The sequence below is a fragment of the Mustela nigripes genome, chromosome 7 (genome assembly GCF_022355385.1).
Source record: "Mustela nigripes isolate SB6536 chromosome 7, MUSNIG.SB6536, whole genome shotgun sequence".
In the NCBI taxonomy this organism is placed as follows: domain Eukaryota; kingdom Metazoa; phylum Chordata; class Mammalia; order Carnivora; family Mustelidae; genus Mustela; species Mustela nigripes.
This window is the reverse complement of record NC_081563.1, coordinates 53948868-53961401: the sequence shown is the minus strand read 5'-3', so window position 1 is coordinate 53961401 and position 12534 is coordinate 53948868. Positions and strand designations below refer to the sequence as shown.

The 12534-nt window shown below is 38.3% G+C and overlaps 1 protein-coding gene across 1 annotated transcript in view; it reads right to left on the bottom strand.

Moving 5' to 3' along the window:
- Positions 1-589: 589 nt before the first annotated feature.
- Positions 590-12534, bottom strand: part of GFPT1 (glutamine--fructose-6-phosphate transaminase 1) — a 60565-nt gene continuing 48620 nt past the window's right edge. The window contains exons 15-19 of the mRNA XM_059405946.1: positions 9422-9536; positions 8808-8935; positions 7815-7982; positions 7039-7200; positions 590-6096 (exon numbers count right to left, since the gene is read on the bottom strand). Coding sequence (XP_059261929.1) covers positions 6052-6096; positions 7039-7200; positions 7815-7982; positions 8808-8935; positions 9422-9536 — 618 coding nt within the window. The 3' untranslated portion in view covers positions 590-6051. The remainder of the gene's footprint in view (positions 6097-7038; positions 7201-7814; positions 7983-8807; positions 8936-9421; positions 9537-12534) is intronic.

The window sequence follows — 12534 nt, the reverse complement described above, 5'->3', positions numbered from 1 at the left end:
CTCTGAGTCTCACAAATTAAGAATGTATTAGCTGGGGTGCCTGGGTGGCTCAGGTCATGATCTCAAGGTCCTGGGATCAAGCCCCGCATCAGGCTCTCTGCTCAGTGGGGAGCCTGCTTTCCCCTCTCTCACTGCCAGCCTGCCTCTCTGCCTACTTGTGATCTCTCTGTCAAATAAATAAAATCTTAAAAAAAAAAAAAAATGCATTAGCTAAGAACCACAGGGTCATTTGTCCTTTAGGTATAATGAATCTAGAATTCTCCATGACTATTCTAGCAATTCTAAGACCTCACCATATTTACCTCCATTTTGGAACACATAAAGCTGAGTGATAGAGGCAAAAATGAACTCCCCCAGGGTATACAAGAGCTATGAGTTCCACAATACACATTAGGCTCTGGTTTTTAAATTGTTGGATGCTTCTAAATCACTCAGTATACTGCAGAAAATAAAGCATATGAAAAACATGCCAAGAGCTTTCATCCTAATAAGGTATAAACAATCTTTTTAATCTTACACAAACAGAGGTAGACTCATAAGTGAGTGGAAGGAAAGAACTGTAACTCTATCCAAAAAAGCATTTTTCTAATTGTTTACAAGCTCCATTTTTTATTCCATATTTTCAACTGTACATTCATACTTCATTTTCAAAAATCTCTTGAAATATGAAAAGGAAAATATGGCTACATGACAGCATTAGGAGAAATACATGAGAAAACACACAAGTGAACCTTGGAATTTGAGGCAATAAATCATGTTAGTATGAAGTTCAAAAATGTGGTCTTTCAATCTTGCAAATAATCTCTTGTACACATGCTAACCAAAAAAAGAGAATAATGAATTTATCTTATTATACACATACTTCTGGGGAAGGGATCCGCTGGTTAAATGACCTGTAACCTGGCAACCTGTCTGTATATAATGACAAGATTAGTTTATAGCTCCAGGATGTTTAAACTAATAAAGTTCCAACATCATTTTTCTTATATCATTTTGTAAAATGCAGGACACCTATGTACCTTCAGATTAATGAGAAAAACTTAACTCTCACTTCTTCTCCTCATCCAAAAAAGTTAAAACAATTTTTTTCTTAAATGCCACTCCAATGAAAAACAGGCCTCTGATTTTTTAGGGAAATTATTTCTTGGCCTTTAGTAAGTACTCAGTAAATACTTCCAGCCAACTGAGGAGAATTTAAAGATAACTGCTTAATAAAAGTAAAGCTGGATTTTATGCCAAAATGTGACCCATGGAAAAAATGACCCACGCTGTGTGCAGCCCCAGGCTTTGCTGCAACACAGAGACAGAGATGAGGAACTGGCCTCAGTCTCCGGGAAGGCAAAACAGCACAGCTATTCATTCAAACTACCCTGGCTCATAACTCTGTCTCCTGCAGAACACAGCAAGTGCTGTAAGCACTCGGGATAGAGATTTTCGCTTGCTGTTTATAAAAGGATCCTGTAAAAGGAATCTTTGTTCTATAATTAACAGATTGCCAGATACTACAGAAACTTTAGCATACATGCTGTCTTGTTACTCACCCATCTTTTGCAACTATCCTTCTTTTGCAACTATCAATTTACTTATGCAAAGTTGCTGATCACTGTATACACTAGAAATTCGCTAGAAACAACACATTCTCACAAAAATTTTTAAAAGACTTGTTAAGGTATATGACATCACAAAAAGTAGATCCTTTGTTTTAGTCTAATGATTCTTTCAAAAAACAACTGGCAAGTTGGAGTGGAGACATGAAACTCCTGATTATATTTATCCAATCATCTCTTCTTTTAAAAAGCAATAGTAATGAAGTAACTTCTAACATCAGAAAAGTTTACTAACAACTAACACTGACTACATTCTTAGTGCAATACAATCTTTAACACATCTACAAACATGTATATACTTCAAATATTGGCAAATTGCTTCAAAATGCAATTCTCAGTAAGTTTTGGTAATTTATTCACAGTTCAAGGTTAGAGTTATTGGACTTCCAAGACATGAGGAAGAAATGATCCAATGGCTCGGTAAACTACACATTTATCTTATAGAACAGAAAACTGAAACAAAGCAAATATTCTAAAACCTCCTGTTCACAATCAGTATAATTTAAACAAATACCAAAAGTTTTATTTAAGCAAAAAAGAAAGAAGAAAGAGAGAGAAAGAGGAGATAAAGACACCAAAAAAAACAAACCAAAAGTCAACCAAAGAACATTTAAAACGCTAACAGGATCATTTCTGTATTCATTCTGAGTACCGTAAGAAAGGTAGTTCAAGAATTTCCTAAAACTTTCTCATTAGCTGTTATTTACGGTAGATTCCTTAACAGTGATACCAAGCTATTACAGACTTACAGGTTAATACAGCCTAACTTTACAATCTTGCTAGTCAACTATGATTTTCTTTTAACCCTGGAAATTATTGGTTCAAAGCAAATGTTATCAGTCCTATCGGTTGTCATGTCACAGATCTGAAGATATGGTTAAACTCATCAAGCTACGGAAATACTGTTATCTTAATAATCCTTAAATATTGTGAGAAAAAAACTGATGTGTTAATTTTCTAAACTTGAGATTCTAACATGAAGAACACAGAAAGCGATCTGAAGTATGTTTTCATGAAGACGACACTCTACCTGGTAGTCTGGTAGATAAAACCCAATGACTACGTGGACATAAGGCTAAAATACCTTCCTTTACCATTCGCTTCCATTTCTTTGGCCTTTGCAAATTCCGTGTGAGCTATGATTTCTTTTTCCACAAACACTTTTCAATAACATTGTGCTTTTTAGAAAAATCACTTAAGTTGTCACATACTACTGTTAACATTAGTCTTTCCCTTTTATTGCTATAGTATATCCTAAGTGTTTAGGCAGATAAAACACTGACTCCAAAGGACTTCTTAAAATATATTTGTTAAAGCAAACATTTCAGCTGGTCTTCCTTCTTTGAAGACAATATAAATAAGTGCCAAATAAGCATTACCAAGAAAAAAAGATGGGGAGTGGGGAGAAGGAGGCTCCTTTTCCTCCTGTCCTCATGATTAGCTTAGGCCAAAAGATCTGTAGTCAGAAGGCTAAGATGTCATCATCTTAGAAACAACTTGCCACAAAACTAAGGGAGAAAATCTGTGTTAGCTCTCTTAACCCTCAGCCCCACCTGCAGGCAGCCCTGAGTCCGCCCCCTGGAGTAGTACTGATGCTTGCTGCTTTCTCCCTTGTGCATTTCGCCTTTGCCGCTCCCCTGGCGCACCACAGATATGTGGTGGTCCACGCAGCCTGCGGCAACAGCGCACTCTACAAAATGCACCTTCCCTCTTTTGAACATTATACTTCCCTAAGCTTGGACCATTATTTAACAACCCAGCTCACCTCCACTTTTCCACTCCCTTCACCTTGTGCTCGCAATGATCTTGGTCTTCACCAGTGATAAGTCTGCCTGGGAACAAGCAGACTCTGCTTTCAACATGAGGTCCTTTCTAGGTCCTGGCACAGTGACTTGCCCTTAGTAGGGGGCTGACACAATTAGAGCACACTAAAAACAGCGAGCATTATTTCCTCTTCCCACTCATTCCTATGGCACAGGGAATTTTAAAAAGACAGAAAAGCCAACTGACTGCAAAGGAACCATCATTTGCTGAGCCATGTGTGAGACACTACCCATGATCCCAGCCTAAAAAGGGCTCAGGGTTGAGGTAAGGAACTCTTAAGTTACATGTGAATGAATTTAAACCCTAAATGTACTACAAGATAGAACTTTTTATATAAGGACTCCTTTTGTAGAATACCTTTCTTGAAAAACCAGATTCTCTTACCTATTAATATTACATTGGTTCTAACTAGGCATGCATACTTATTAGTGATTTGCCTCATTAGAGTATTCTTTTTTGTGTTTGTAATTAATACATAAAAGCATTTAAAAATCACTACATGAAATAAAGTAAGAAGCAAGAAGGGACAAAAAAGAGAAACCATGTTTATTTGGAAAATATCACTTCTTTTTTCTTTAATATCAGCTTTTGATATCCAGTTCAGAACTTATCCTAGCTTGAAGTGTGTGTGTGTGTGTGTGTGTGTGTGTGTGTGAGAGAGAGAGAGAGAGAGAGAGAAAGAGAGAGACACAGAAGAAGAGAAAAAGAGAAATTGAAAACCAATGATTGATTTCACATTTTTTTCACTTAGAATGCCGATTTAAACTTCAGACCATTAAGAAATGTTACAAATCCACACAAATCAGACATAAAATGCTAATTTAACATAAGAAATGACACTATACAAATACTAAAACTAGCAGGCCTAAACAAAATCATCTCAGAAATAATTAAAATAGATAAATATAGCTATACTGAAAACATACATATGATGTAAATAGTAACCTTATTTTATTTTTAAAAACAACCAGGTTTCTAGTCTCCATCTAGGACAGTCCTTTCAAAGTACCTCAAAATATGGTAAGTATTTTTCTAACCCTAATACACAAGCAGAATTCTGTGCTCCCCTTGCAGCAATAGCTATTAGAAAATCTTAACCTCACCAAGAAATTCAAACACAGAAAAAAGAAAAAGCCTGAATTTACTTAAATAACTATGCTAAATATCTTACCTTCACAATTTAAAGGCAAAAACTTTAAAAAGAGAAGGACTTCACCAAAACACAAACACACTGCTCTATAACCCCCAAGATTTGGCCAAAAAGCCCCGTAAAGAAATGATTACTCACAACACGTTGGGTGTCAAACTAATATTCTACTCTATTTTAATCTAAATTGTTAAATTCTGTTTCTGACATAAACCAGCTGAAGGCACCTTGATACCACTCTATTCATTTGTATCTTCTTCATTCCTAAATAGATTTCAGGGGTGGAACACAGACAGTAGAGAAGTATACCTAGGAAATAATACTATATTTGATGCAATCCTTCACTAGCATCAGTGTAAAACATACAGCTTTCTCTAAATCTAGCTCAGCACATACATTTACAATCAAATGATTAGTCAAAAGACTTGCAAATCTTCCAAACTACAAAGAACTTCCAACTGGCAGGCTGGTATGAGTTATGTAACAAGGCGTAAAAAGTTAAAATTCACTGCAAGCAATTTTTCCTCAGAACAAAAATTAGAGAACTCTGCATATATCAGTACCGATTTAATCTCAGACACATGACAGCAACTTTGTGTGGTGATTTCCAAGAACAAGTCATTAAAAAAACAAAAACAAAAACACAAGGAACAAAAAACTACAGATACAAGGAAATAAAACCAGTTTTAGAAGATGGAAAACTAGAACAGGACGCCCCACCTGGAGGTCCCCCAACTTCACACAGAAAATCATGTTGTCAATTGTCCTAAGCAGCTCAAAATTAAAGTTTCTGCTATAAAATTGTGCAAATACTTGCTGTTAAGAGTGGAGAAAACCAATGTACTACTATACTCTAGCTTCCTACCTTAACTCTAACTAGACCTCCACATAACAAGCAATGGGTCAGAGACACTCAGGTTAACCCAACTTACTAAGAAAAGCTTTCGGTTTTTAAGTTCTACAAGTGTGATTTAAAAACAAAACACAAATTTCAAAACAAATCACAGCATCTTCTCTTGATTCGTAAACTTAACAAAACCTTAATCAAATGTCTAAGCATTTGCATACATTGCCTCTGTCTTTAGATATTCCAATTAAATGTACTATACTTTCTTTGGGCTGAATGAAGAGAAGCACAGTAAAACAAAGGCCAATTATTCTAAAAACACACACTCTTCCCAGATTGAAGTGCAGGGCCCAGAAATTCAACACCCGGCATCCTTGGAAGAAAATGAGAGCTGAATCTCTTTGTGATAACAATTCCAATATAAATTCCATTATTTAAACTCCCCCACAAATTACTGGAAAAATATGAGGTAATTTCACAAAAATCACAAATTGAGTGGAATAATTATAACCGATATATAAATAAGGATTTACTAAAAAAGGCTTCAGAGGGTGGTATTTTAAATCAAGGTGTTAAATACAAAAGGTGTCTTGTGTTGCTCAACCGCCCAGAGTTGCAGATGCTCCTTATTCTACAGTTACAGATTTGGCAAGATTCCGGGGGAAATCAACCTGCAAAGAAACAATATGTGAAAGACTGTACAAATTGGGCGAGGGGGTGGTGGTAGGGAGGGAGAAACAGCAACTCTAAGCAAATTACTTTTGCATATAGAATCAGAAAACAACATGTTCCTCAACCATCTTAATTACAGACAATAAAAAAATTAGAAAACAAAGTAAAAAAAAAAAAAGAAAACAAAGTCAAATAATGCATCTTAAAAATCCTGGAATGAGGAAAAAACATCCTGAAGGAGCCGACTCAGCAGAAAAAGCGCTCTGTGGTCCTCTGCAAAAGGCGCAGCCCACTCGGAGGGTAATGGGCCTCTGGCAGCTAATGTGGGATTTGCTGGCAGCTTCCACCATCTTTCTGGCAGTGGCCCACTCTGGTGCTACAGCAGCCCAGAACCCCCCGACAGTAGTGGTTCCTTGCAATTCCTACCCTGGCGGATGGCACAGTGGCCTCCCTCCCCTGCCTTTCCCTAGGTCTCCTAATGGCTATGTAAACCTAAGCCTAATTCTCCCTGTTAAATCCTTTCTTACTAGAAATGCCAGTCAGTAGTGATTGAGAGGAGTTGTGTATGAGAACAGGATGTTGGGCTGTCATGCCCGGGGGACTAGGGATACTAACCCCTGCAATGTGTGGGGGCATCCCAAAGAACTGCCAGCCACCCCGAAGAAAACAGGACACCTACGGATTCCTCAAGGAGGTAATCTCCAATCACAGAGGTAGGCTCCAAGGTTCCTTCAGGTTCTATGGGTAAAAAAAGGGTCATGACGTAATCTCCGAACTGGGCCATTCGTGACAGGTCACGAATAAATACCTGAGGGATTTCTCCAAAGCTGTAGCTAAAAATTTAGAAGGAAAACTATGAATGAATGAATGAACTATGAAGGAATGAATGAATGAACCAGGTAGAAAGCGAGCTCAAGAGTTCCCCTGGACCCGTCACTCACGTCATAGCCTCTCAGCACAGCAAGGTGGAAAGCCAGCAGCTGCAAGGGGATCACACTGAGGATGCCCTGCAAGCAGTCCACTGAGTGGGGCACCTTGATTGTTCTGTTTGTGTTCTTAATGGTCTCGGTATCTTCCTTATCACAAATCACCACTGGGCGTCCCTGGCAGAGAAAAAGCCACACACACACACACACACACAAAATCACTGGTAAGCAAAGGCAGAGCTGTTGCACAAGAACGTGCAGATTTTGCACTGCCCACATGCACGTGGCCTCACTGACTCACAATACTACGTGGTAACTCAGATTGATCTGACTTGCAGCCAATGAAACGGAAACTGTGGGATTCGGTAATTTATTCAAACTCACACAACTGAGAAATACCGAGCTCAGTTAACAGCCAGCAATATCTTTGGGGCTTTATATAAAAGCCGAGTGAGCTGAAGGAAACTCAGTTAAACACAACACCTGTAATAGTAACATAAAACCCAGTTTCTCCTGAAATATACTTTCAAGAATATTAACTTGAAAGGGAGAAGCAGACACTGAGAGACTAGGACCTCAGTTTTGGTCTTGGTTCTGCTTATTATGAGAACAGGAGCTGGATGCTGTCAAAACTCTTGACTATCTCAGTTTCTTCACATGTAAACCTCCACATGTTCTGTAAGCCTCCTACTGGACACTGGTTTATCACTTTAAAGTCATAAAATTCAAATAAGCGTTAGCAACCCAACTCTTAGACAATCCTGGTGCCCTCCCAGGAGCCCCTAACTTACCTGCCTGGCAACCACCTGCTGAAGAGCGTTCTGACACTTGGCATAAGTGTGGTCTCTCATGATGATCATGATAACCGGCATCAACTTGTCCACCAATGCCAGAGGGCCATGTTTCAATTCACCAGCAAGGATGCCTTCAGAGTGCATGTAAGTGATTTCTTTGATTTTCTAACAGGAAAGAACTAGATTAGTCTACAGTCTGTTTTTCAAAAACCCATTCTTATGCAAATATTACATAAAACATCTGCTGTCTGAAGTCACTATTTAGTCAAAAATATAAAAGGGCCACTGACCTGTAAATATAGGTGAATAGATCATTATTTCTAAACTATCAAGTAACTGGAAGTTTGTTTATTTATTAAGTAAGTAACTAGAAGTTCTAAACCCACAAACACTTGAGGATTTCAGATGATCATGAATATATTCCTATTACTCTGTAACTGTTTTTACTTGCCTCATGTTTACTTCCATGAAATCTCACACCTAGAGAATTTAATCTCCTATTTACTCACATGTAGGCAACAAATTAATCCAAGTAGTTAACTAACTTGCTAAATCCTAATCAAGGTGGTAAAATGTATTTTTCTTGATATTCACTTTTTTTTAAGTCTTTTTTTTTTCTTAAGACTTTATTTATTTGACAGAGAGAGAGAGAGAGATCACAAGTAGACAGGGAGGCAGGCAGAGAGAGAGGGGGAAGCAGGCTCCCCACTAAGCAGAGAGGGCTCAATATGGGGCTCAATCCCACGACTCTGAGACCATGACCTGAACCAAAGGCAGAGGCTTAGCCCACTGAGCCACCCAGGCGCCCCAATATTCACTTTTGAATTAAGTATTATGTTACCCTTTCTCAAGATAACAAATCCAAGTGCATAAACACTGGTAAGAGACATTTTCAAAAGTCCTATTTATTTCATTTGACCTAAAAGTATATATGACTGTATGCCAGGTCCATAAGTCCTCAGACCACAACTGTTAAGTGAGAAGACTTACCAGTGCCCCTTCAAGACAAGTAGCATAATGATAGCCACGTCCCATTATCAAGACTGACTTCTGGTGATAAAGTTCTGTTGCCAGTTTCTGAATTTCATCATCCATGCTCAGTACCTCCTTAATCAAATCTGTTAAGAAGTAATATTAACAAAGTCTATGAAAAAAGGGTAATAAATTGAACGATATAATAACAATAATATATTGGAAGCAATCAACAAAAAACCAGTGTTTCTTTTTCTTTCTTTTTTTTTTTTTAAGATTTTTTTCTTTTTATTTATTTGACAGAGATCACAGATAGGCAGACAGGCAGGCAGAGAGGGGGGTGGTGGGAAGTAGGCTCCCTACTCAGCAGAAAGCTCCATGCAAGGCTTGATCCCAGGACCCTGAGATGGCGACATGAGCCGAAGGCAGAGGCTCTAACCCACTAAGCCACCCAGACACCCCAAAGACCAGTGTTTCTAGTCAATGAAAGATTTTTAAAAACACAGGTGCCAAAGAAGAAGGATCTTTTTGACTAAATAGCTACAAGCCACAGACAGCTTAAAGGACGAGAAAAGGCTTCACCCATTAGCCACTCCCACAGATAACAAACATCCACTGTGAGATCTTCATACCAGGCAGTCGCTTCAGTCCAAGCATGATCTCTTTGCGTCTCTCTTGCATGGAGATCCTGTCATCGCACATCATGAGGGCAAACATGACAAGGGATACAAATTGGCTGGTGTAAGCCTGAAACACCATAGAAAAGCAGAATTAGTTGCAGCTGCATTTTAAAAAGTTGGATTTTTTAATTTAAAAAAAGATTAAAATAAAGAATTCCCTCCCATTGGCTTTATAAATATGTATTGTCTATTAAAAAAAAAAAAAGAAAACAAACAAACAAAATAACACTGTTAGGGAGCCTGGATGGCTCACTTGGTTAAGTGACTGCCTTGGGCTCAGGTCATCATCCTGGAGTCCCAGAAGTAAGTCCAGAATCAGGCTCCCAGCTCAGCAGAAAGTCTACTTCTCCATCTGACCCTCTCCCCTCTCACTCTCTCTCAAATAAATAAATAAAATATTTAACAAAAAACAAAACAGCGTTAATAGCAAACTGAATCAGTACTTAGGAAATCTATCACTAGCCTTTTTTGAACTTGAACAATGACTTAACCTTTATTTCCAAATACAAAACAAAAGTTCCTTATAACACACCAGATGCTTACCAAATCCCTAATACCCTCAGAAAGGAACAGAAACATGCAAAGTAAGGTGAGCAGAGTGTAAATCTGCATGTGCATAACCAGATTAGGCTCTTCTTATATATGTCAAAAGCAAAGGCCTGAAGGACTTTCCCTGAGGTAACTTGCACTGGTTTTGTTTTTTTTTTAATTGTTCTTTGATTTTTTTTTTCACCTTTGCCCATTGCTTATTCTTCACTCCCACCTTTTCTTCTCCAGTTTGACTTAAAAAAAATTTTTTTAAGCTCAATTGTAGCAAAGTGGGTAGAAAAAAGAAAAACCATTTTTTTAAAGATTTTATTTATTTATTTGACAAACAAAAATCACAAGTAGGCAGAGAGGCAGGTGGGGGTGGGGGAGGCAGGCTCCCCACTGAGCAGAGAGCCTGATGCAGGGCTGGATCCCAGGACCCTGGGGCCATGACAGGAGCCAAAGGCAGAGGCTTTAACCCACCGAACCACCCAGGTGCCCCAGAAAAATCATTTTTTAGATTTCTCTCTGTCAAATAAATAAATAAATAAAAATCTTTAAAAAAAAAAAAAATTAAAAAAAATAAAAATATTTTATTTATTTATTTGACAGAGACAAACAGCCAGAGAGAACACAAACAAGGGGAGTGGGAGAGGGAGAAGCAGGCGTCCCACCGAGTAGGGAGCCCGATGCAGGGTTCGAACCCAGAACCCTGAGGATCATGACCTAAGCCACCCAGGTGCCCCTAATCATCATTCTTAAATGTAAAATTACATTTTAATAACATGATATTAATAACATTTGTGAATACTGCCTACTAATCTTTACTGCCCTTCTTTCTTTAAATGGTTAAGAAAATTAATTGGTAGATATACTCTTACAACTTGCCATATTCTTAATTTAATCACAAGCACTTTCCCAAGGAAGAATGCCTTCTTTCTTGCTTACTAAACCAGAACGGTTTTTCCTCTCTTTAGGTGTCAGATGGCCCATCTGTTACAGGTACACTAACAAGATTCTCATGAGAATTAAATGAGACCAATATAAAACATTCAGTGTAGGGCACCTGGGTGGCTCAGTGGGTTAAGCCGCTGCCTTCGACTCGGGTCATGATCTCAGGGTCCTGGGATCGAGTCCCGCATCCGGCTCTCTGCTCAGCAGGGAGCCTGCTTCCCTCTCTCTCTCTCTGCCTCCCTCTCTGTCTGCTTGTGATCTCTGTCAAATCAACAAATAAAATCTTTAAAAAAAAAAAAAAAACATTCAGTGTAATGCCTAACACGCAGGCTCAAAACAAACTTTTACTGATGAAAGCTTAAACTAAGAGACATCTATTTTCCTAGGCTAGAGAAATGTGAATGTTTTAAAATATGCAGTCAACGACCAAGACTATTTTCATTCCAATTAGCTGTATGAGACTGTGAGATGAGTGTTCTGCCACAATTTCTGCAATACTTAAAATTATCTTTTTAATAAGCTTTTACCATTTGGTTGTTAGACAATGATCTCTCGCTACCACTTTATCATACATATCTTAAATCTGAAAAGACGGTTTTCATGTTCATTAGCCAATGATGTTTTCTCTTTGAAGAATTAACTATATGTTGTTTACTTATTTCTGGACCTGGGAGTTTTGGGGGCTTTTGTTTATTTTTTGTTGGTGCTAAGAACGTCTTCACTGTTATGTTTCAAATACTTTTTCCCAGTTTGGATTAACCCTTTTATAATGGTCTTTATTAACTTAGCAAGTTTTATTTTTTTAATTTTGAGTCGTACTTTTAAGCCTAGTCCTTCCATCCTAACATCAGTTAAGTATGATTAAATTTTCTTCATTCTATTGTCTTCATTGCCCCTTTTTGACTCTTAGTCCATCTGAAATTGATTTTAGTGCAAAGTGTTAACTTGTGTTTCTACTCTTATAAATAGACAATTTTTCTTCCATTTCACCCACACTTTGTCTACTGGCTTGTGACATTTCCTGCAGTCTCTAGTCTCTGCAGCCACCCAAGTGCACTGCACCCCCCCTTTTTTAAGATTTATTTATTTGTGTGTGAGAAAGAGCACGAGGAGGGTAGCGGCAGAGAGAGAGGAGAAAATCTCAAGCAGACTTCCTGCTAAGTGGAGCCCAAACAGGGGCTCCATTTCAGGACCCTGAGATCATGACCTGAGCTGAGATCAAGAGTCAGATGTTTAGGGGAGTCTGGGTGGCCTAGTTGTTAAGCATCTGCCTTGTGCTCAGGTCATGATCCCAGGGTCCTGGGATCGAGCCCCGCGTTGCGCTCCCTCTCCCACTCCCCCTGCTTATATTCCCTCTCTCACTGTGTCTCTCTCTGTGAAATAAATAAATAAAATCTAAAAAAAAAAAAAAAAAAGAGTCAGTGTTTAACTGACAGAGCCACCAAGGCACCTCTGTACTAAGACTTTTTTTTTAATTAAATTAATTTATTTATTTTCAGAAAAACAGTATTCATTATTTTTTCACCACACCCAGTGCTCCATGCAATCCGTGCCCTCTATAATACCCACCACCTGGTACCCCC